This window comes from Bombyx mori, chromosome 23 (assembly GCF_030269925.1).
Source record: "Bombyx mori chromosome 23, ASM3026992v2".
In the NCBI taxonomy this organism is placed as follows: Eukaryota; Metazoa; Arthropoda; class Insecta; order Lepidoptera; family Bombycidae; genus Bombyx; species Bombyx mori.
The window spans coordinates 17,898,863-17,920,458 of NC_085129.1; the positions used below are offsets into that span (position 1 = coordinate 17,898,863).

A 21,596-nucleotide genomic window follows, 5' to 3' on the forward strand; every position below is an offset into this window, starting at 1 on the left:
AAATAATATAATGATAATGCATAACAATGTATATGTGGCTTTTTAATTCAATTGTGTTTTTTTATAGCATAACATGCCCATAGATCTTACGAAGTGACAGAAGCGACGAATTTATTTCAATGTATTGTTATTCATTCGCTCAACTCGTTCGTATTTGGTTCGTATATGAAGGTCAGGATGTCTCTTTGTCTTTGACAATATTGACACCTTTGTTCCGTATCCAATCGCCGGTAGCCTAAGGGGCTATTGCAGCTACGCCCGGACGGGTAGGTGAGCTCACGGGCTCAACCTGAGGGTAGGTAACACTAGCCCTAGCAAGAGCAGTGCTTCGCTGAATTGAGACCACATATAAATATATTTATGAAGTCGTCGTGGCTTAAACGATAAGACGCCCGGTGCATTCGTATCAAGAATCTCTCTAATGAAATACGTGCTCAACAAATGCTTACGATTGACTACCTCGATGAAGGAGTAAAATAAGAATCAATTACGCAAATATTATAATTTGCGAAGTTACCGGTGGTAAGGGTGGTACCGGTGAGCTAACAAGGGTAGGTACCACCGCCCCGCTTATTTCTGCCGTGAAGCAGTAATGCGTTTCGGTCTGAAGGGCGGGGCAGCCGTTGTACTGTAAAACTGAGACTCAGAACTCATGTCTCAAGGTGGGTAGCGGCATTTACGTTGTCGATGTCTATGGGCTGCACTAACTACTTCAGGCCAGGCGGCCGTTCAGTTCTTTAACCAGTTCCATTCACTGATTTCTACGGACTTCGATAGTTTACGTCACAGGAGTGTGGGTCATGTTCACTTGTAAATGAAAAGTAGTATACATCTCCCAAGGTATATCGAAGTAACGGTTTCTACATTAGAAATAGTACTCTATGACTTAATAATTCAGCCACTTGGTTACTTGACGTCTAGTTGAAGGTCTTTGTATATTAATGTGTATAAATTGATATTAATTTATCTACGGACAACCAATGTGACTATGAAGGCTTCAATAGAAAATGTCGTATGTAAACTAAAGTATTCGAATCATCTCTCGAAGGTCGGAATATTGTTGAACGGTCGATTACCACTTGAACGGTCGTTTGTTATATTGTTGTCTTATATCAGAACGGTCAATTCGTTCTTTTTCGTCTTTTTGTGTCTTTCTTTAAGGACGTCAAAAAATGTACTGCCGTGCCGCTGGTCACGTACGCCCTCGTTCCATTTCTTTTCGAATTATTTTCAAATCTCTGTCTTAGTCTGTCTATGTCTAGTCATTATAGGTCTTATGTCCTGTCAAAGAGGTTGCACGCCACGACAATTGTCTTCTTATATTTATATAAACTAGAGGTCCCACAGTAGTCGAAATTCGACTATAATTAATTGGAATTGTAAGTTTGTACACTATTATGATTGTATTTTATACTTCTATAATCACAAATTTCGCCAAGACTACACTATAAAAAATATTAACAAAGACAAACCATAATCTATTCTCAATTTGACAACAGACGTCAAGAACAAAAGTTTTTCAATAAATAGTATGCGTGCGTGTGTGCGTCAAATACATGGTATGTAGTGTGTGTAATGTTTTCTTTATTGATTTAATGTATCTTTTATGCATTATTTTTAAAAAATATTAGCGTTGTGCACTTCTTCAAGTGTGGAAAATTTCATACTCCTCCATCCGCGCAATTTTCGTTTGGAACCTCTCGGTCTGCGGAGGGACTTTGGTTCCCTCTGTATTTTGTACCGTATGCTCCATGGGAAGATGGCTCTCTGAGGAATTGTTTGAGATGATACGTCATCTCGTTTTTACCATCGCACCGCCCGCCACCGGAGTAGAGTTCATCCATACTACCTGGAGCCACTGTGGTCATCCACGGTGCTCCAGAGGTCTTTTTTGCCACGTACCATCCGGCTATGGAATGAGCTCCCCTCCACGGTATTTCCCGAACGCTATGACATGTCCTTCTTCAAACCAGGCTTGTGGAGAGTATTAAGCGGTAGGCAGCAGCTTGGCTCTGCCCCTGGCATTGCTGAAGTCCATAGGCGACGGTAACCACTTACCATCAGGTGGGCCGTATGCTCGTCTGCCTACAAGGGCAATAAAAAAATCTTAGTACAGAATATTAGGTCCTCACATATGAAATTGGCGTTTTGTAAGGGAGGAATATAAAGTCTTTTTTTTTTGTAAAATATATTTAACTAGAGGTCCCACAGTAGTCGAAATTCGACTATAATAAATAATTGGAATTGTAAGTTTGTACACTATTATGATTGTATTTTATACTTCTATAATCACAAATTTCGCCTAGGCTAAACTATAAAAAAATATTAATAAAGACACAATATTTAATCTATTCTCAATTTGACCACAGACGTCAAGAACAAAAGATTGACAATAAATAGTATGCATGCATGTATAAACATTACATCAAAGTATGCACCGTTGTATGTGCATACTTTGATGTATCTCATAGGTAGTGCATTGATCCCTTTACTAAATAAATCATGGGGTTGAGAATCAATAACCTCTTTGAAGGCGGCTTGGACTGCCGCATCGGAGTTGAATTTTTTTCCTAAGAAGTAAGAAGTTGTCCGAATTCCGGTGTATATACACGCAGACTGCAAGACAATGCCGCATGAACCCAACCTGAGGGTGGCCACGAACCTTCTCCGTACCGCCTTTTATAGGCAGCGGCAACATACCCTCAAATAAAAAAAACGTTAAAAAAAGTTAAACCTCTAACGATATATTATTATATATTTTGTTGCAGACCAAACGCGATCGTTTGAAGACGATCGAATCGATACCCCTGTCGACCAACGCCGGGCTCATCATCAAGGACTCTAGGTTCTCGCTGCGCCACGACGAGGCAACGGCCACGTTTACGCTCTCCGTGAGTTGTCTTCCAGTATAATTGCGTACAAAACTATGTATATATATCCTGCAACACTTTTGGCATCCAATGAACACAAAAATACATTTAAAGTGGCGACCACCGACATTTGGCGACCAATATGCGGTCGCCACTTTGTTTCTCAATATTTTTAACACCAATCAACTGTAGATGACGCTATGGTTACTATATCAATTTTTGAGATGGTCACCAAATTGCCTCAGAAACGTTTGGAAAAGCATATCGCAGTGTCGAGCGGTGCCGCCAGAGGGTGTGTATACGTAGCGCTGTATATTGGCTTTTACCATACCGATGATTTGGCGTCCCCAGCCAGCTCGAAATTTCGCTTGTGAACAACGTGACGTTGCCGACTATTCACTTCCGATTCAAATTTCAAACTCTGTACTTATTGTAACGTGCGTGTCGTGGGTGTAAGTACTGCGCACTATTTCACCGGCCGGCATCACATCACGTTTTATGCACGTTTTGTATAATTTCACAATTATTACAGTGCACGTTTTATTGTGAATTTCAAGTGAGATTGATTTTAAAAAAATTGTGCAGACAAGACAAGTAAAAAATACTAACAGTAAAACTAAGAAAATATCAGTATGACCAGAAAGCGTCAAGTGGTAACAAGAACTCGCCGATCAAAGAGAAGTAAGTACCTATTTTTACAATAATTTTAATTACTTAGTAGTGATGAAAAGTATTGTTATTCAATGTTGTTATGCTATTTTTTTATTGCGTAGATGGGTGGACGAGCTCACAACCCACCTGGTGTCAAGTGGTTACTGGAGCCCATAGACATCTACAACGTAAATGCGCCACCCATCTTGAGATATAAGTTCTAAGGTCTCACGTATAGTTACAACGGCTGTCGCACCCTTCAAACCGAAACGCATTACTACTTCACGGCAGAAATAGGCGGGGCGGTGGTACCTACCCGTACAGACTCACCACACGTCTTACCACCAGTTTTGTTTTAATATTCCTATGTGGGTACAATCAACAACACTAATAGCTGTCGGAAACTTGTATTTAATTTTATAGCTCTATTTGTTTGTAACCCTTGTTATTGGATTTTTTCCTTTAGATTTACTCGGTAGCGGCTCGGAGACTAATTTTGAAGACTCGTCTGAGGCTGCGGTAGGTAAAAAAGCAATTTTTTTCCTTATCGTTTTAAATGGGTAAACGAGCTCACGGCCCACCTGATGTTTAGTAGTAACCGAAGCCCACATACATTACTAATGGGAATGCCGCCACCCACCTTGAGACATAACGAAGAGTATTTATGCAGATATTACAATTAACGCACAATATACCCGTACGCCTTCTATTCATGATAAAAGCGCAAAAAATTCAAGTCGCAAGGCACAATCGGAGTCCGTTAGAAAAAAACATTATTTGCACAAGTAGTCGTATGGGGGCAGAGAATCAAGTCCGTTGGCGAAGCCAAGATCAAAACTTAAGATGAACTAGGTCAATCGTGTGATAACAGCGTACAACAAAATAAAGCAACTGGCAAAGCTATTACAAATCATTTAATAGGCTATAGAGTCAGTACTGCCATAACTATTATTTTAATTACCGTATATTTACACACTTGATTAATCTTACAGCTTAATATATTATTATACAACAAAACACAATTATTTAGTTATTTTATTACGTACCAATTAACAAAGAATAATTAATATTATTGTTTATCATTTGAAATACTTTAGGAAATTATTTTTTTAATAAATACTGCAATTTTTTTGGCAACATTTTTAATCGATACTTTACAAATGCATTAAACCGGAAGCACCAAAAAAACGAATTAAAAGCTTATATTAAATTAACATTTTTTTGTGGCTTTGCCACGTAAACCTAACATCAGCAAATAAAATTATTAAGTTTCGTTTATGTCTCAATCTAAGACGCTTTTTAAAACATTCAGTTAAAAAATTGCCATTCTTCTTTCCCGTTTTATTTATTTATTATGCAAACTGTATTTAATGCATTTTTGGCTAAATTTTATTCACATAACTATATAAATGATCGTCAACATATAGTTCATGCACTCGCTTGAAATTTTATTTTATATTTGTTTTTTTTTAGTCGTACCAAGATTCATCTGAGTCCTACAGACCATCGTCTGAAACTGAAGAAGATAATTGCTCTTTAGAGTCACAAAGAGTATGTACTTTCCTATTTTTTAAAAATGGTTATTACATTGACATTGATAAATTTTTAACTAAAAAAGATTTTGTTCAATGTATAAAACACCAACTAATTTGGCCCTGGAAGGTCACTCATTTTGTAAGAATGAATAAATGTTTCAACTGTAATGCTAGCGCTCATAGTATCATACATATACAAAGCCCGTTACATTTCGTAACAAGCATGAACAGAAATTGTATTAGAGCATTAGTAGGTAAAAAATTTTTTTGGTGTCAAATTTGCAATTATGCCATATATGATCATTATACACCTGATGAATGTGACTGTAATTATCAACCAAGGTTCATCTAGGTTTACTTTTAGATATTGATTAGTGGCCTTAATTCACTTTATTTATAATCAAAATGGATAAAAAGCTAACGAGAAACGAATAATATTAATATTTTCAAGATATCGTACAGTTTTAACCGTCTCGTCGCTGTTTATGCGCTAAGATTTCTTGTGTAGAAGAAGTAAATCACCCTCAAATTCCTGTGAGACAAACTTTGCAGATTACTAGAGTCACTGGTGTCACCTTATTTCGAATTTCAATTTTTAAGATATATAGTTTTAGTTTTTATATAGTTATAGCGAAAATGAAGAATCGAATAGTCATAAAAAGTCTCTTTCGTTTTCTCATTAATGTCAAACATTAACTTTTCAACACTTATGAACCAAGGCTTGATGATTGTACTAAATTATAATAAATAATTAATATATAATAAATAATAATAATAAATAATTGGTTATAAGATTATAATAAATAAAATAATTATTTTAATTTTTGCCACTACGCCTGTTGCGCCTATTACTATGGGGATGGTTTCTGTGTGTGTATTCCAGAGTCGTGTTAGTTCTATTTTTAAGGGGTGATATTTACTAAATTTTTCCAGTTCTTTTGATCCTATAATAAATAAAATAGGTATTTGGATATGATTTTTTAACATGGCAGTGCCAACTGCCTCCTGTCACACTCTTAAGAAATTATTTAAACTCAAGGTCTTAAACATAACTAAATCTGCAGGTACAGGTGGCAACAGAAATTTCTGACGAAAATAATGTTGACAACAGCGCGAATTTCACATTGAATTCCGATATAAGTACATACTTCAGACATTCACAAATATTAAATACACTATCTAATTCAAAATGTGATACGCCTACGTCTACCCATGAGGATGAGTACTGTTTTTTTTGTAATAAAAAAGTTCAGGATTTTTTAAATCATTATAGTGCAGTTCATGAATACAACTTTCAGCATGCAATTGAAACACCAAATAATAATCTTAATGCAACTCCCAATTTAGCCAGTTTTAATAATAGTTCAGTTTTGTCAAAAGAAATAAGTAACATACTACCACCGCATGATTCACTCACGGATACACCCACAAACACCAATGACGACCAAAAAAATTTAAATAAATTACAAAAAACCACAAACACACAGAAAGAAAATAAAAAAAGGCTACGTCTTCCAGACTTCTGCTTCTATTGTGAAAAACAAGTCCATAATTTTTCGAGACATTTAATCAGGAACCATGCCGTCGAATGCGAAGTTCAGAAAATTTTGTCAATTCCTAAAAAGAATCCTAAAAGAAAAAAGCTACTTACTGATTTACGAAAAAAAGGGAATTACATACTCAATTCGGCCCAGTGTGTAAAACCCATGAAAAAGACTGCCCATTCTACAGTTGATGATTATTTACCTTGCACGAAATGTTTAGGGTTTTACTCGCGGAGACAGCTATGGAAGCATCGCAAAACATGCACTGAGAATAATAGCGATAACTTTTCACAAGCAGATGCTCAAAATTTCTTAGTACGAAACTTAAAGGTTGATGATAAATTAAGGAGTTCAGTATTTCGACGCATGAGGGCGGATAAAATCTCACTGATAGCTAAAAAAGATCTTATTATTTGTGCATTTGGTGCTCAGTATCTCAAAACGCACAGAGAGAAGCATTTTGTGAACGTTGTGTCACGAAAAATGCGGGAGCTGGCTAAATTGCTAATCGAGGCTAAAAAAATTAAGCCAGAAATACAAGACTTATTCAGTGCATTAAAGCCAGAATACTACGATGTTATGGTAACAGCTACGAAAAATTGCGCGAAATTTAATGTAGAGAAAGACGTATACGTCAGTCCCACATTCGCAATGAATATCAGTACTTCTATAAAGCAATGTTGTAATATCGGCATTATGGAAACTCTAAAAACTCAAAGAAGTGTTAAGAGTGCTGAAATCGAAGCAGACTTGAAAACATTTATTCAACTTATTGAAGCAAATTGGAAATTTGACGTTTCTTCCCATGCAGCTGACGACTTAAATATGAAAAAATGGAACAAAATCACGATAGTTCCCCTGGCTAGTGATTTGAAACTGTTAAAGGAGCATTTAACTAAATTAGCAAATAGTAGCACCAGTAAGTTACAGCATACCGATTTAAACGTTACAGCATACATAGATTTAATGGAAACCATATTTTGTAGAGTACTCTTGTTAAACAGACGCCGTCCTGGAGAGTTGCAGCGTCTTCTTCTCGATACCTACATATCTGCAGAAGATACACAAAGTAAATATGAAGAATTTGACAGAGCTATTACAGTGACTGAAAAAGTCTTAATAAATAGCTTGAAACGCGTCGTGATTCGTGGAAAAAGAGGAAGGGGTGTTCCTGTTCTGTTTACGCCCGATGTCCAAGAAGATCTGAAAATACTGATTAATGCGAGAGATAAATATATAGAAAAAGGAAACCCTTTTCTTTTTGCCAACCCTGGTTGCAATACATCAATTTATGGTTATAAAGTAATTGATAAACATGCTTTACTCTGCAAAGCGAAAAATCCAAAAGCAATATCTTCAACGCGCTTAAGAAAGCATTTAGCGACTTTAACACAATTATTTAACATGACCGAAAACGATTTAGAGCAGCTCGCGAACTTTATGGGTCATACAAGTGCAGTCCATAAGCAATCTTACAGGTTACCTGACGACATCTATCAAACGGCTAAAATTTCCAAATTACTTATGTTGATGGAAGACGGTAAAGCTGACGCGTACAAAGGCAAAAGTCTTGATGAGATTAATTTAAACTTAGACGAGGAATTGGAAGGAGAAAATATAGATACGGAAGTACTTGAGTGTGCAGAATATATGGAGCAGACTGTAAATGTGAACCAGGAACCAAGTTCATCCGGTGTAAATCAAGAGGATGGCACCATAGCCACCGAAACATTAACATTAGGCCAAACTAACTCGAAAATTTCAAAGAAGCGCATTTTGGTCCCGTGGACGACAGAACAGAAATCAGCTGTTTTAAGTTATTTCAAAATGCATATTAAGAAACGTAAGCCGCCAAAAAGAGGAGAGTGCGAAACATTAAAAGAATTATATCCAGATTTACTGTCGAATAAAGATTGGCTCAAAATTAAAGTATTTATTCAAAATACTTACTCAAAGAAGTAGTTTTAATTTCATAGGGGTGATAAAATCAATATGGTGATAGGGTATTTCATTTTTGTTACTGGGTATTCAATTTTTTTTTTTTTGGGTTCGATCTATGAAAAATGTGTATTCACCAGGCCTGTAGCCAACATGTAATTTTACAAAGGAAAACACCAGTTGAAACGTACACAATGTATGTGATTGACATTAGCGTTTCGTTGTCAATTCATAAATTGTGTACTTTTTTATAAGCGTTTTCGATAGTGAAATTGCATGTTAACTAGAGGCATTGAATAGACTGTCTGACTGAACAGACTGAATAGTCGTTCGGATCGTAAAACAAGTTACAGAATCCTATCCAGAATCCAGATCTCTTGTCTGGATTTCAGCAAACATTGCGTAGATCAATAATATACTTATTTAAATATAAGTCCTATCATTTTCTTTAAACACACACACACAAACACACACACCAACCTACACGTACAGACACACAAATACACACGCTAACCTACACGTACACACACACAAACACACACGCCAACCTACACGTACACACACACCCAAACACACACGTACATACACATGCACACCAACGCACATAAATACTCTCGCAAGATTATTCAAATTCTTATACGCACCTGACCATTATTATGCGTGGACAACCGAGTAGAAGAGTAATTTAGGTTCCTATCTCTTATAATATTTGGTTTGCATTAATATTATTATAATTTCTGTAATATTAAACAATTTTACAATATGATAATGCGTAATATTATCCAGGTATTGTGATTGTAATAGAAAAATAAATCGTATTATATTTTATAATCTATAGATATAGAACTTACTTAATATGAAACAACAGTACTTTTGGATAAATGTATCCAAATAGTTTCTAAATTTGTACACTAGTGGTTTTATAGAAAATAAAAAAATTTAAATCTCTTCATAGCTGGATCCTCCGAAAACGAATCTTATTCTTGCAAAACCGTATTTATGAAATAATATATGATGTGGTGCTAGAGTAAGAGTCGTCTTCAAAAGCCTTCAGACGATGAAGATAGATAGATATATTCATGAAGTTTCATGAAGATATATTCAATATTTTCTAAAAAACAACTTGTAAGTAATATTATAATTTCAGTTTTATTTTTATTTGTTAATAATTGACTTGATAGAAACGGTTTTCTTTTTATTAATTTTGTTTTGAAACTAATTAATTTGATAGAAACTATTTTTAATTCATCCAACCTGAAGATTTGTTATTAGTTTTAAAATTACAAACAAGACACTACCTAATGGTATTTTAGAATTAATATTTTGTTTTTTGTGAATATTTGATAATAAATTTTTTCTATTTCCAGACAGGCTTTTATATTTATCCCTTTCAGTTATGTATAACCAAATAGGCAAATGTTGAAAATTATTTTAGAAAAAAACCAATACTTTTATCAAACTGAGTGTTAAAACTACACTTTTAAACTATCTCCCAAAACTGACGTAGCAACTGATCAACTTCGACTTGTGTGTGTGCATAATAACTACATTGTGTGACTGATGGGCAGACTGCGCAACTTCGCCGCTTACCAGCCAGCCCAATCTTGAGTTCAAAGCGACCAGAGACTCATTGCGTTTTATTATTATTATTATTTTTTATTGCTTAGATGTGTGGACGAGCTCACAGCCCACCTGGTGTTAAGTGGTTACTGGAGCCCATAGACATCTACAACGTAAATGCGCCACACACCTTGAGATATAGTTCTAAGGTCTCAGTATAGTTCACAACGGCTGCCCCACCCTTCAAACCGAAACGCATTACTGCTTCACGGCAGAAATAGGCGGGGCGGTGGTACCTACCCGTGCGGAGTCACAAGAGCTCCTACCACCAGTAAAAATTCCGTCAAGAATAATATGCGCATATACAACTGCACCTAATAGCACGTCGATAGATCCTGGCTTGTGAAAGTGTGGATCCGCAAGATCCGAAATCTCAGAAGAAGGCCAGGTATCTGATGGGAGCTCTTGTGATGGTAATCTCGAATTTATTCGTCTAAGGACGTACACCTTAGCTGTGATCATGTGTGATGAATTTCTTATAGCATGAAAGTTCAACATAACTTGTGACTTGGTTATCAGCGGTATAGATGATATGCCAGTAATTTTTCTGCTGATGGAAGTGCGCTCGAGATTAAGCAGTTGAGCTGCCGCTTCAGTAACAAAGTTTGATTGCGAGCACGGATCAATCAGTGCTCTCAAGACTATCGTGTCGCCGTTCCTCGACTTAACTGCAATTCGTGCGGTTGCCAATAATACTTCCTGACTGTTGCTGTCAACCTCAGCCTTGTAAACGACGGATGATGTGGGTTGGCTTGTTTCAGGTGTACTGGGTGTTACTGTATCGCTTTCCGGCACTGATGTGGTCTTCTTAGGGTTTGTGAAGTGCAACAGAGTGTGATGTCGTCGACTACTTTCTCTACAGGTGGTGCTCTGCCTACACGCATTAACGGAGTGACCCTTTACAAGGCAATTAAAACAAATGCCATTCTTCTTAATAAAATCCTGACGTTGAGGAACATCTAATGCGGCGAATTCTTTACAATGACAAATATAATGGTTTTGTGAGCAATAAGTGCATTCACTGCTTACTTCTGTGACAAATGACTTCATATTTGTGGGTTTTTGGGTTGTATACTTTTTAACTAAGTCCTTTTTCTGCGGTTGGTCTTTTTTGTGAGTAACATTTACAATATCCATAGAACCGAAACGATTTTCTAAAAATAATGATAAAATGGTAAATGTGGGTATGTCTTGAGATGATCCAAGTGACTGTTCCCATTGTTTGTGTGTTTCTAAGTCCAATTTGGATACAACTAAATGTACGATAATCGCATCATATGTGGAGGTATCCACGCCAATATTGTCAAGAGAATTCAAACATTCCTTCGTAGTATCTAAAATTTCCTTTAAACTTTTAAAACATTCTGTGTTCATCTTCTTTTGATTTAAAAGGCAGCTAATTATTGTAGTGACGATCATACGTTTGTTATTGTATCTACTCTCAAGTGTGCTCCAAGCCTTATCGTAATTAGCCTCCGTGAGTGCAAAATGTTTTAGAAGTTGTTCAGCCTCTCCCGATAAACTCGTTTTTAAATAATGATGTTTTTCAATCGTTGTTAGATGCACGTTGTCATGCATGAGAGCCTTAAACAAATCTTTAAAACTTGTCCAGTCGTTATAATTACCGGCGAACTTTGGAATCGATAAAGGAAGAAATTTACTTCTAATCGGGGTGGTCTCGCCATCATTTGTTGCTGAAAAACTCTGCTTAGTATTACTTGATTGTGGTTGACCTTGACCTTTCGAAAATTCCAGCAAGTAATCGTTTAATAATCCCTTAAATTCAAGGTATATCTCTTCAGTTGTCTCGTATAGACTTTCGGCATTAAATTGTAATGCTCCAGTTCAGTTTTCGTAACCGCTGATTTAATCTCATATTGAATTTGATACTTAGACCAATAGCTTTCTAATCTTTCTAACTGTGTTTGTAGATAGCCAAGTGTGTATCTTGATTTAGACGTCTTTTTAGTATTATTTTGTAACTTAGAATACGTTCCGATAAGGTTTTTTGTGATTCACAAAGTTGAGCCATTGTTTACGTAGGTAACGAAATTGTTTTAGTCCAAATCACTTTCTAAATATTAGCAATTACTATAGTCCAAATATCATTAATCCAAAATTAATTACGCACTGTTTAAATGTCCAAGTTTGTGAAATAGTTCATAAAGGTTATAAGCTCACCGGTGCATGAAATTAAAGTTAATATATACAGTCTTATCCTGTCAACTCGCAGTAATTAGCACTTAGCCTTTTACACTATTGTTTTTAACACTTACTACACTTTCACAATCCAATTCTCGAAGGACCAAACATGTTAAAACTACACTTTCAACCCAAAAATTTATTAAATAAAAAACAGCGAGCGAACAATTTTTGCTTAATCACTAACTTCAAATCTGATTGATATTTTTATCCTACCTCCTTTTACGGTTATAAAAACGAGTTGTTAAGTCCATATTACTAGTTGAATGAATGTAACCAGATTTGAAGATTTTTACATTAAACACTGAGTACGATGAATAGGTAGTTATTTTATTTGTTGTTGTTTGGTTGTTATTTTATAGTCATCGTGGCCTAAAGGATAAGTCGTCCAATGCATTCGTGTTAGCGATGCACCAGTGTTCGAATCTCAGGCGGGTACCAATTTTTGTAATGAAATACGTACTGAACAAATGTTCACTATTGACATCCACGATGAAGGAATAACATCGTGTGATAAAAAATCAAACCTGCAAAATAATATAATTTGCGTAATTACTGGTGGTAGGACCTCTTGTGAATCCGCGCTGGTAGATACCACCGCCATACCTATTCCTGCCGTGAAGCAGTAATCCGTTTCGGTTTGAAGGGTGGGGCAGCCGTTGTAACTATACTTGAGACCTTAGAACTTATATCTCAAGGTGGGTGGCGCATTTACGTTGTAGATGTCTATGGGCTCCAGTAACCACTTAACACCAGGTGGGCTGTGAGCTCGTTCATCCATCTAAGCAATAAAAAAAATGTGAGCCGTCACGTAACGCCTGGCAGATGTGAAACATCGACATTATTTCGTAAAAGTAATATGCAGAAAAGAACAGATTGTGATTTTTTTTTTTTTTAATATGTCAAAATAAAAATAAAATATTACGAAAAAATAAATTGTTTTGTTAATAAAATAGTTTGTTGTGGAAACGCGACCCACTGAGAAGATCCGGCGAGAAACTCAGTGGGCTGTGTCTGAGAGTTAATTTACTCGTCGAGCCCTTCGTCGCAAGCGACGGGTTCGACGAGAACGGTGACCGGTGCTTGAAGTACCTAAAAGCACCGTTAGTGGATCGGGAGGATCCGAGATGACGTGTTTTGGGCGACGTCGACTGCTTTCCATTCTGTCCGCAGGAAATTTTCAAGTAAAACACAGGTTATGTGTACTGTAGTAAACAACACTGTATACACTACGGAGTATACACTATAGGTCTCCGAGCTCAGTGTAGCGAGAGATTGCTTAGCGCCGGATCGAGTGGGAGAGAATCGCACAGTCGATTGCGCATGGCGACGCGTCGCCACGGCGTGCGTCGCCACGCCAGAAATCGGTTTTACGTGCGGCTATAGATGTTTCAATTTTAAAAAAAACTTGCCATACCCTACTTAATAGAACAAATTTATTGTATCTGCAAGGTTACCACTTATAATATTTTTAGGCTAAACCTGAATGTAGATTTTCAAAGTAATTTACCCGTTTCTCCTACCGAACAATTATGGCATTAAGTACATTATTTTCATAATTTCGATAATTGACTTTGGATGCGGAAGGCGGAGGACCGCATTATGTGGAAGGCATTGGGGAAGGCCTATGTCCAGCAGTGGGCAGATAAAGGCTGATGATGATGATGATGATGATGATGATAATTGACTGCACATGGCTTTCGACAATTATAAGACCTGTGAATGGTAGTATATTTTGTCAGTAAGTGGACATGTCAGAAGTACACGCTAATGGAAGGAAGTCCGACGTTTGTAGGAATGAATTAAGAATACGGAACAATATACAGAGTTCCAATTTATTTCCAAAAAAACGGTAGTCTTATATCTAGTGAATTGATTAGTAATATATTTCATTATACGCGGATGGAGTAAGTACACCAATGTGGTTTGGTGGTCAAAAGTACTGCGAAGAATATTGATATTAGTATATTAGTATTTTCCAGGATATTGCGACAAGGTGAATTTCGAGTTACATAGTTAGTTTCATATTCGTTAATACGTTAATATACATGATTAATTTTGCTCTAAGTCTATTAGAAGTGGTGGTTGTCAGAAGGTTGGAAAATGAAAGGTTGCCAAAAGAGTTACGGGATTTATATATATATATATATATATATATATAAATGAATTGCTGTTCGTTAGTCTCGCTAAAACTCGAGAACGGCTGGACCGATTTGGCTAATTTTGATCTTAAATTATTTGTGAAAGTCCAGAGAAGGTTTAAAAGGTAAATAAATATGAAAATGCTCGGATTAAATAAAAATAACAATTTTGTTTCTCCTTTGATGTGTCCCCCGTCGGACGGATTCCGTTTGTATGTTTTAAGTTGCTTTTATACAAACGCTTAGGTCTTTTATTTATCGATTGAGGCTCTACGAAGTCTGCCGGGTCAGCTAGTTTCCATATACATATCGCACATACGGTACAATAACGTCACGTAATTTTTCAGGAGAAACGTTGGAAAATTCAACATATTATTATATAATTCTTATATAGTTCTAGGCTTCTAGGTTATAGCTCTAGGTCTTAGTGCTAGCCTATAGAAATGAAATGATAATATTTAAACTAAAACTTTAAACTTCATCAGTAAAAGCAAACATCTCTCTCGTCTGACAAATAACTATTAAAAAATGCGTTTTCTCATACTCGGTTCAGTGTTAACAAAAATTGCATAAGTGACTATAGCACCGTGTGTGCGATATATGGAGTCTTCTATTCGGGTTGGACCAGTGAATCTGTGAATCATCATTATCCTGCCCTTCTCCCAGTTACGGGGGGTCGGCGCAACATGTTTTCTCCTTCCATACTCTTCTATCAAATACCATTTCTTCGCTCACTCCCCTCTTACCCATATCGTCTTTCACGCAATCCATACATTTCTTCTTAGGTCTACCTCTTTCTCTATATCCTTCCACATTCATAGTTAACATTTTTTTTTGTTTGATTTTTTTTTTTTTAAATCTTGACCGTACTATTTGCCCCATTAAATAAATAAATAATAAATATTTACTAACAGTCACGCCACGTTAACTGGTCCCGTGATAAGTTCGTAAAGAACTTGTGTTACAGGTACCAGATAACGGAAATAAATATAAGATTTTTATTATACACATACACATATTTAATATACATCCATAACCCTGGAAAAGACATTTATATTTATCATACAAATATCTTCCCTTGGCGGGATTCGAACCCGCGACCCCCTTGTGTAGTGACCATGTCACTTACCACTACACCGGACGGCCGTTATACTATAATATACTATATACTATATATATTCTTACCAACCTCATTTTCATCTCGTCTCATCACATGTCCATACCATCCCAAACGCGCACTTCTCAGCTTCTCTGTCACAGGTGTCACTTTCAGACTTCCTCTAACATATTCATTCCGTATTCTATGCATTCTCGTTACTCCACACATCCATCGCAACATTCGCATCTCCGCTGCATGCAATCGCCTTTCAACCAGTGAATCAGTGAATGACTTCACAAAAACTTAATTTTCTATTACGTCTTTCTTAATTTATGTAACTATAATTTATACATGAAGTTACACCGCGTCTGTCTGTCTTTGCCATAACTACCGTTCTCTCACTTAAAAAATAAAACTATGTGTTCAACATTCATTCGCCGTCTTTCTTACTTCCTAACACGTCATCTCCCATCTCTCTCACTCAGTCACGCTGTCATAGACATGTCATTACGAACTAGGGTTCGTGAAAAATATAATAACTTTAAATAAAATCTAATTAAATTTTTCTTTTTATTGCCACGACAATTAAGGGTAGAGACTCCACTTAGAATACACTAATTTAATCCTTTGAGCGCGAACCGTCGATAAATCGACTCTTTATTAATGCGTAAAGGACCGAGCGTCGGAATATCGACTATTTGCGCAGTTTGATTATAGGCATTAGGTATCGACCTGTACGGACGTGTCTTAACGCGCGCACGTATAACTTTTTTAATAAATTAACATAAAAAAAGCATTTAAAATTATTTTGCTGCAGATTTAACATTGAGTTTGTAATTTTTTTTCAAAAATCCCTTCGAAATTCCTGCAAAATATGTGAAAGTAAGCTCAGCAATAAAAGGGTTATTTATTACGACAATTAAGGATGGACTTGACTATTACAACAAACTATTGCCAAATTATAATTCAAATTAAACATGTGCTTTTTTCTTTCATTTCGGTTGATGATCTCTGATCAGCTGAATACGGTAACATCTTTGATCACATCCATCGTACACCACTATAATTGAACTATTATATCCTCATTCCGCCAATAGATCAGGGATATTCAAGAGAACGACGCCGGCTGGTACCAGTGCCAAGTGCTGATGTCCATAAGCAATAAGATCGCCGCTGAAGTGGAGCTCCAGGTCAGGAGGCCCCCCATTATATCGGACAATTCCACCAGGTCAATCGTCGCTAGTGAAGGGGAAAGTAAGTATAGGCTATAGATGGGAGAATTAGGAATCGTGGCCTAAAAGATAAGACGCCTGGACTGCTCGTATCGAGGCGACTCTTCCCATGTTCGAATTCCGCCGGCAGATACAAATTGTTGTAATCCAATACGTACTTAACAAATATTCACGATTGACTTCCACGGTGAAGCAATAACATCGTGTAATAAAAATCAAACCTGCAAAATTATAATTTGCGTAATTTCTGGTTGTAGGACGTCTTTTGAGTCCGCACGGGTAGGTACCACCGCCCTGCCTATTTCTGCCGTAAAGCAATGCGTTTCGGTTTGAAAGGCGGGGCAGCCTTTGTACTGTTAAAACGGAGACCTCAGAACTCATATCTCAAGGTAAGTGGCGGCTTTTACGTTGTAGATGTCCATGGACTCCTGTAACCACTTAACACCAGTTGGGCCGTGAGCTCGTCCACACATTTTAGCAATTAAAAAAAAGCGGTCAATTTTTGCAACTTTACATGAGAGCCATTTTAAGTTTAAAATTAAGTTCTAAGAAAGAACTATATGTCTAGGATAGTGATTAATTTTAATCTCATTTTAGGTGTTCAAATGGAATGCTACGCTGGTGGCTTCCCGCCCCCGAAGATATCCTGGCGCCGCGAGAACAACGCCATCCTGCCGACGGGCGGCTCCATCTACAGGTGAGGACTGTGAGCACGCATGAGCCACGCCAATGTGACCCTTGTTGACACATTGTGTGTGTGTGTAGTGAAGTCGTCGTGGCCTAAAGGATAAGACGTCCGGTGCATTCGTGTGTAGCGATGCAACGGTGTTCGAATGCCGCAGGCGGGTACTAATTTTTTTAATGAAATAAGTACTAGAGAAATCTTCACGATTGACTTCCACGGTGAACGAGTAACAACACATCGTGTAATAAAAATTAAAACTGCAAAATTGTAAGTTGCGTAATTACTGGTGGTAGGATGTATTATGAGTCCGCGCGGGTAGGTATCACAACTCCACCTATTTCTGCCGTGAAGCAACAATGCGTTTCGGTTTGAAGAGCGGGCCAGCTGTGATAACTCTACTAAGACTTAGAACTCATATCTCAAGGTGGGTGGCGGCATATGGGCTCCGGTAACCACTGAACACTTGTGCTGTGAGCTCGTCCACCCATTTAAGCAATAAAAAATAAAAACAATAAGAGCTAAATAACAATAATTCTATAAGCTGGGATCGATTTTATACTGATGGGCTCACCATCCGACATACCACCAGTAAATACAGTGGCAGTCCCGCCCCCACTTTGGGAGGGGGGGGGTCGGTCGTCTACATGTGTGGTCCGCGCAGGGGCAACGTGCTGAAGATAAGCGCCGTCCACAAGGAGGATCGTGGCACTTATTACTGCGTGGCGGACAATGGCGTCGGCAAAGGCGCCCGTCGCAACATCAACCTCGAGGTGGAATTCGCGCCCGTCATCTCCGTGCCCCGCCCGCGCCTCTCCCAGGTGAGGACCACGGACCGCAGACTCACTAAAAGGTCGTATTTCGGTCGCGTGGCGAACGCTGGTCGAAAACTCTTAGTAGGGCTACACGTCTAGAACCTTTTGAAGCTGTGTCTAAAGGTATAAGTCGCGCCAGTAAAGCAAACGACTCGAAAATGGCGTCTATGTACCTGCACTGACAGATGGTAGGGTCAACAAATAAAAAGAAAGATGAAAAAGTTGGTTATTGTAAAAAAAAAATAAAAAAACAAATGAGAATGGGGGGTGAGGCCGCGCGGCGCGCTACCAGCACTCTAGCGCGCTGCCGTGTAGTGAATAAAGCGACCGGTCGACGGTGTATCGCGTCCCGACCCGGCAGGCTGGTTCTGGTCCAGCGGGGTATTCCGGGACACCAGCGGCACCGTCTGGGCGGCCCGACGGGCTGCCGTACCGAGACGGCCGACGTTTCAGAGCCTTCGATTCGCCTCGAAGGCTCCGTCGGCTGGGCGTCCTTGGGGTGAGCCGCGCCGTCTGGTTGTAGTGTTGACCGCGGTAGCCCCCCTACCTCATCCGGGTTCTGACCTCGGAGGGGATCGGACGTCGGGTGTAAGAGTGCAGGGGAGTCGTTTAGTGGGTGGGTCCTAAAATCCTTGGGCCCGCGGTCTGCTCACAACACCATGCAGACCGTTGAGTCTCACATACCCCGCGCGCCCCTTTTGCGCGGGGACCTCGTAGGAGGTTCGGCCCTCTACCCGAAAAAAAAAAAAAAAAGGTACTTTACTTTGGTGCCTTGGCATTTAACAAAAATAACAAAATAACAACGAAATAACGAACGAATGCAACAAATAACAACATAATTTGAGAGAAAACAGAGCTCGTCGAGACAGTGTGAGAACAAAGTCAGAACTGCTATTTTTTTTGCATGCAGTACGCGCCGTGTGCGACTAAAGACAGCAATAGTTTAGATTGAGAGCGCATGATCGTCGCCGCCATCTTAGATTCGTTTCTTTATTGGCGCGGCTTATACTGATTTTTAGTACCGATAATTTATTAACTATTGTTTGACTAGCCGATGTCTATGCGCGCATTGCTGTTTGCTTGGACCTATAGGTTACTTATGACGACGCTTGTAGCTGAAAGTAAGCATTGTGGTGTTTGACGAAGGATAATAATATGTACTTTTAGGCTATTAAACTACCTCCATTTTGAATAAAAAAAAAAAATTAACAATAGCCAAACTGTGAGTCGGTTAATCTGATTATGAAGTAAAAGACCTCACTACAAGCTTAAAGGATCTCATCAAATGACATTGGCGCAACTGGTTAGTTGTTCAGCAGATGCTTCCAATACTGCTCCAAATTTGTATATAGTAATTGTCACAAACTGTTATAGTGATAATGTCGTATGACATAGAATTGGAATTGTATCCAGAAGGACTGATCAGTATGCGGTTGAAACTTCGATTTCAATACATGAGTCATAGCCCAACCCAGCACAGTTTGGCTTCAGAACGATATCTGTAATGTGAATGCGTTGGTATGTCCGTATGCGTCCGTCTCACGTGTGTGCCAACTGTTCCAGGCCCTCCAATACGACATGGACCTGGAGTGCCACGTGGAGGCCTACCCGCCGCCTGCCATCACCTGGCTGAAAGATGGCATCCAGCTTTCGAACAACCAACATTATAGGTGAGAGAACTAATGTCCTATCGGATCTTCTCGATCCACTGAGGGCGCTTTTAGGCACTCCAAGCACCGTTCTCAAGAGTCTGATTTAATCCTCAGTTCAGCGAAGCACTGCTCTTACTAGGGCCAGTGTTAGCAAACTCTCTCAGATTGAGCCCGTGAGCTCACCTACCAATTAATTGAAACAAAAAATGACCCCTAGACGCTATTGGTAATTAACTAGCGGAAGAGTTTGCATTTCAATTACCAGGAATTGTCTCACCAACATACATATAATTATATCTAAAATAACACTGATGTCCCGTGGAGCTTAGCAACAGAGCAGCCCTGCGCTCAAACGATAATTCCACTGGACGGGACCGTTGAGGTCCTAACCTCAAGATCATCAGTTGACTCCAATAAAAGTATAGCATCTCCCAGAATGTTACATACATACACCTCAATCCAGTTTCATTATTAACATACATCCTAATATACTATTCGTCTCATCAGTCTATTGGTCTACTCGCCACAGGTTCGGTTGAGGTGTTTAGTATTAGAGATCATATTACAACTCGTAAAGTTCACAGGAGAATGTTCCTTCAGGCCGCTGACTTAGAGTCTGTTTATGCTTGCAGGATCTCGCATTTCGCAACGGCGGACGAGTTCACGGACACCACGATCAGGGTTATCACGATCGAGAAGCGACAGTACGGGCTGTTCACGTGCAAAGCTCAGAATAAGCTGGGCACCGCGGAAGGGAACGTCGAGCTCACAGGTACTCACGTGTAGAAACGGTTCGATACTCATCTGAGTTGGCTGAGAAGCGACGTTGAACTAGTACAAGAGCCAGAGTTGTGCAAGATGATTAGTGGTAGGACGTATTGTGAGTCCGCACGGGTAGGTACCACCACCCTGCTTATTTCTGCCGTGAAGCAGTAATGCGTTTCAGTTTGAAGGATGGGGCAGCCGTTGTAACTATACTGAGACATCATATCTCAAGGTGGGTGGCGCATTTACATTGGAGATGTCTATGGGCTCCGGTAACCACTTAACACCAAGTGGGCTATGAGTTCGTCTACCTATATAGGTAATAAACAAAAATTTATAGTAAAAAGAACTTGGCCGAAGATACAATCTGATGATAGTATTGTAGAGCCATGTATTGTAAACCTTGCATGCTTTGTAAGTACGACAGTCAAGGATTAGAATCCTGGACAACTATTACCCAGGATCCGACTAGCTCGATCCGTAGAGGTCGTTGATCCCACCGGATCAGCTGTTTCTTCATTCGCGTTACATTGCTTGTAGTGAATAGAAAATTTTCGATCGATATTTTTATTGGTAATAGCATCGGATGTCATCGTCATTTCAATTAAATACTTCGTGCAATTTGAATGTTGAGTTTAACGCATGCCTTTTGTTTTTGGTTTTTGCTTTTAGAATCCATTATACCCGTGTGCCCTCCCGCCTGCGGCCAGGCGCGGTACGGAGGCGCCGCGGCCGTGGCGCCCTCTGTAGGGACTGTCCTTGCTTTGTTGGGGCTGTACGTGGGAATGGCTTTTAGAAGGTACGCACACGTAGCCGGCAGTCCTATACTACACTACTATAGACACAGTCC

General features: G+C 38.7%; 2 protein-coding genes across 2 annotated transcripts in view; both read left to right on the forward strand.

Annotated features, from left to right (window-relative positions):
• LOC101740067 (lachesin) overlaps positions 1-21,596 on the forward strand; it is a 28,976-nt gene that overhangs the window by 4,464 nt on the left and 2,916 nt on the right. Inside the window, exons 3-9 of the mRNA XM_004930709.5 lie at positions 2,769-2,891; positions 16,698-16,854; positions 17,430-17,529; positions 18,179-18,335; positions 19,893-19,999; positions 20,614-20,753; positions 21,419-21,545. Of these exons, the coding sequence (XP_004930766.1) occupies positions 2,769-2,891; positions 16,698-16,854; positions 17,430-17,529; positions 18,179-18,335; positions 19,893-19,999; positions 20,614-20,753; positions 21,419-21,545 (911 nt within the window). The remainder of the gene's footprint in view (positions 1-2,768; positions 2,892-16,697; positions 16,855-17,429; positions 17,530-18,178; positions 18,336-19,892; positions 20,000-20,613; positions 20,754-21,418; positions 21,546-21,596) is intronic.
• Positions 2,900-9,904, forward strand: LOC105842288 (uncharacterized). The gene is made up of 4 exons (XM_012694327.4): positions 2,900-3,551; positions 3,988-4,040; positions 4,995-5,072; positions 6,121-9,904. The coding sequence occupies exons 1-4, from the start codon at positions 3,503-3,505 to the stop codon at positions 8,560-8,562; spliced, it is 2,622 nt and encodes an 873-aa protein (XP_012549781.2). The 5' UTR covers positions 2,900-3,502; the 3' UTR covers positions 8,563-9,904.

Bases quoted from the DNA above. Each gene is read 5' to 3' on its own strand.
- LOC105842288 (XM_012694327.4), top strand. From the start codon at position 3,503: ATGACCAGAAAGCGTCAAGTGGTAACAAGAACTCGCCGATCAAAGAGA. The intron at 3,552-3,987 runs GTAAGTACCTAT...TTTTTCCTTTAG, and splicing joins AACTCGCCGATCAAAGAGAA to ATTTACTCGGTAGCGGCTCG. The intron at 5,073-6,120 runs GTATGTACTTTC...CTAAATCTGCAG, and splicing joins GCTCTTTAGAGTCACAAAGA to GTACAGGTGGCAACAGAAAT.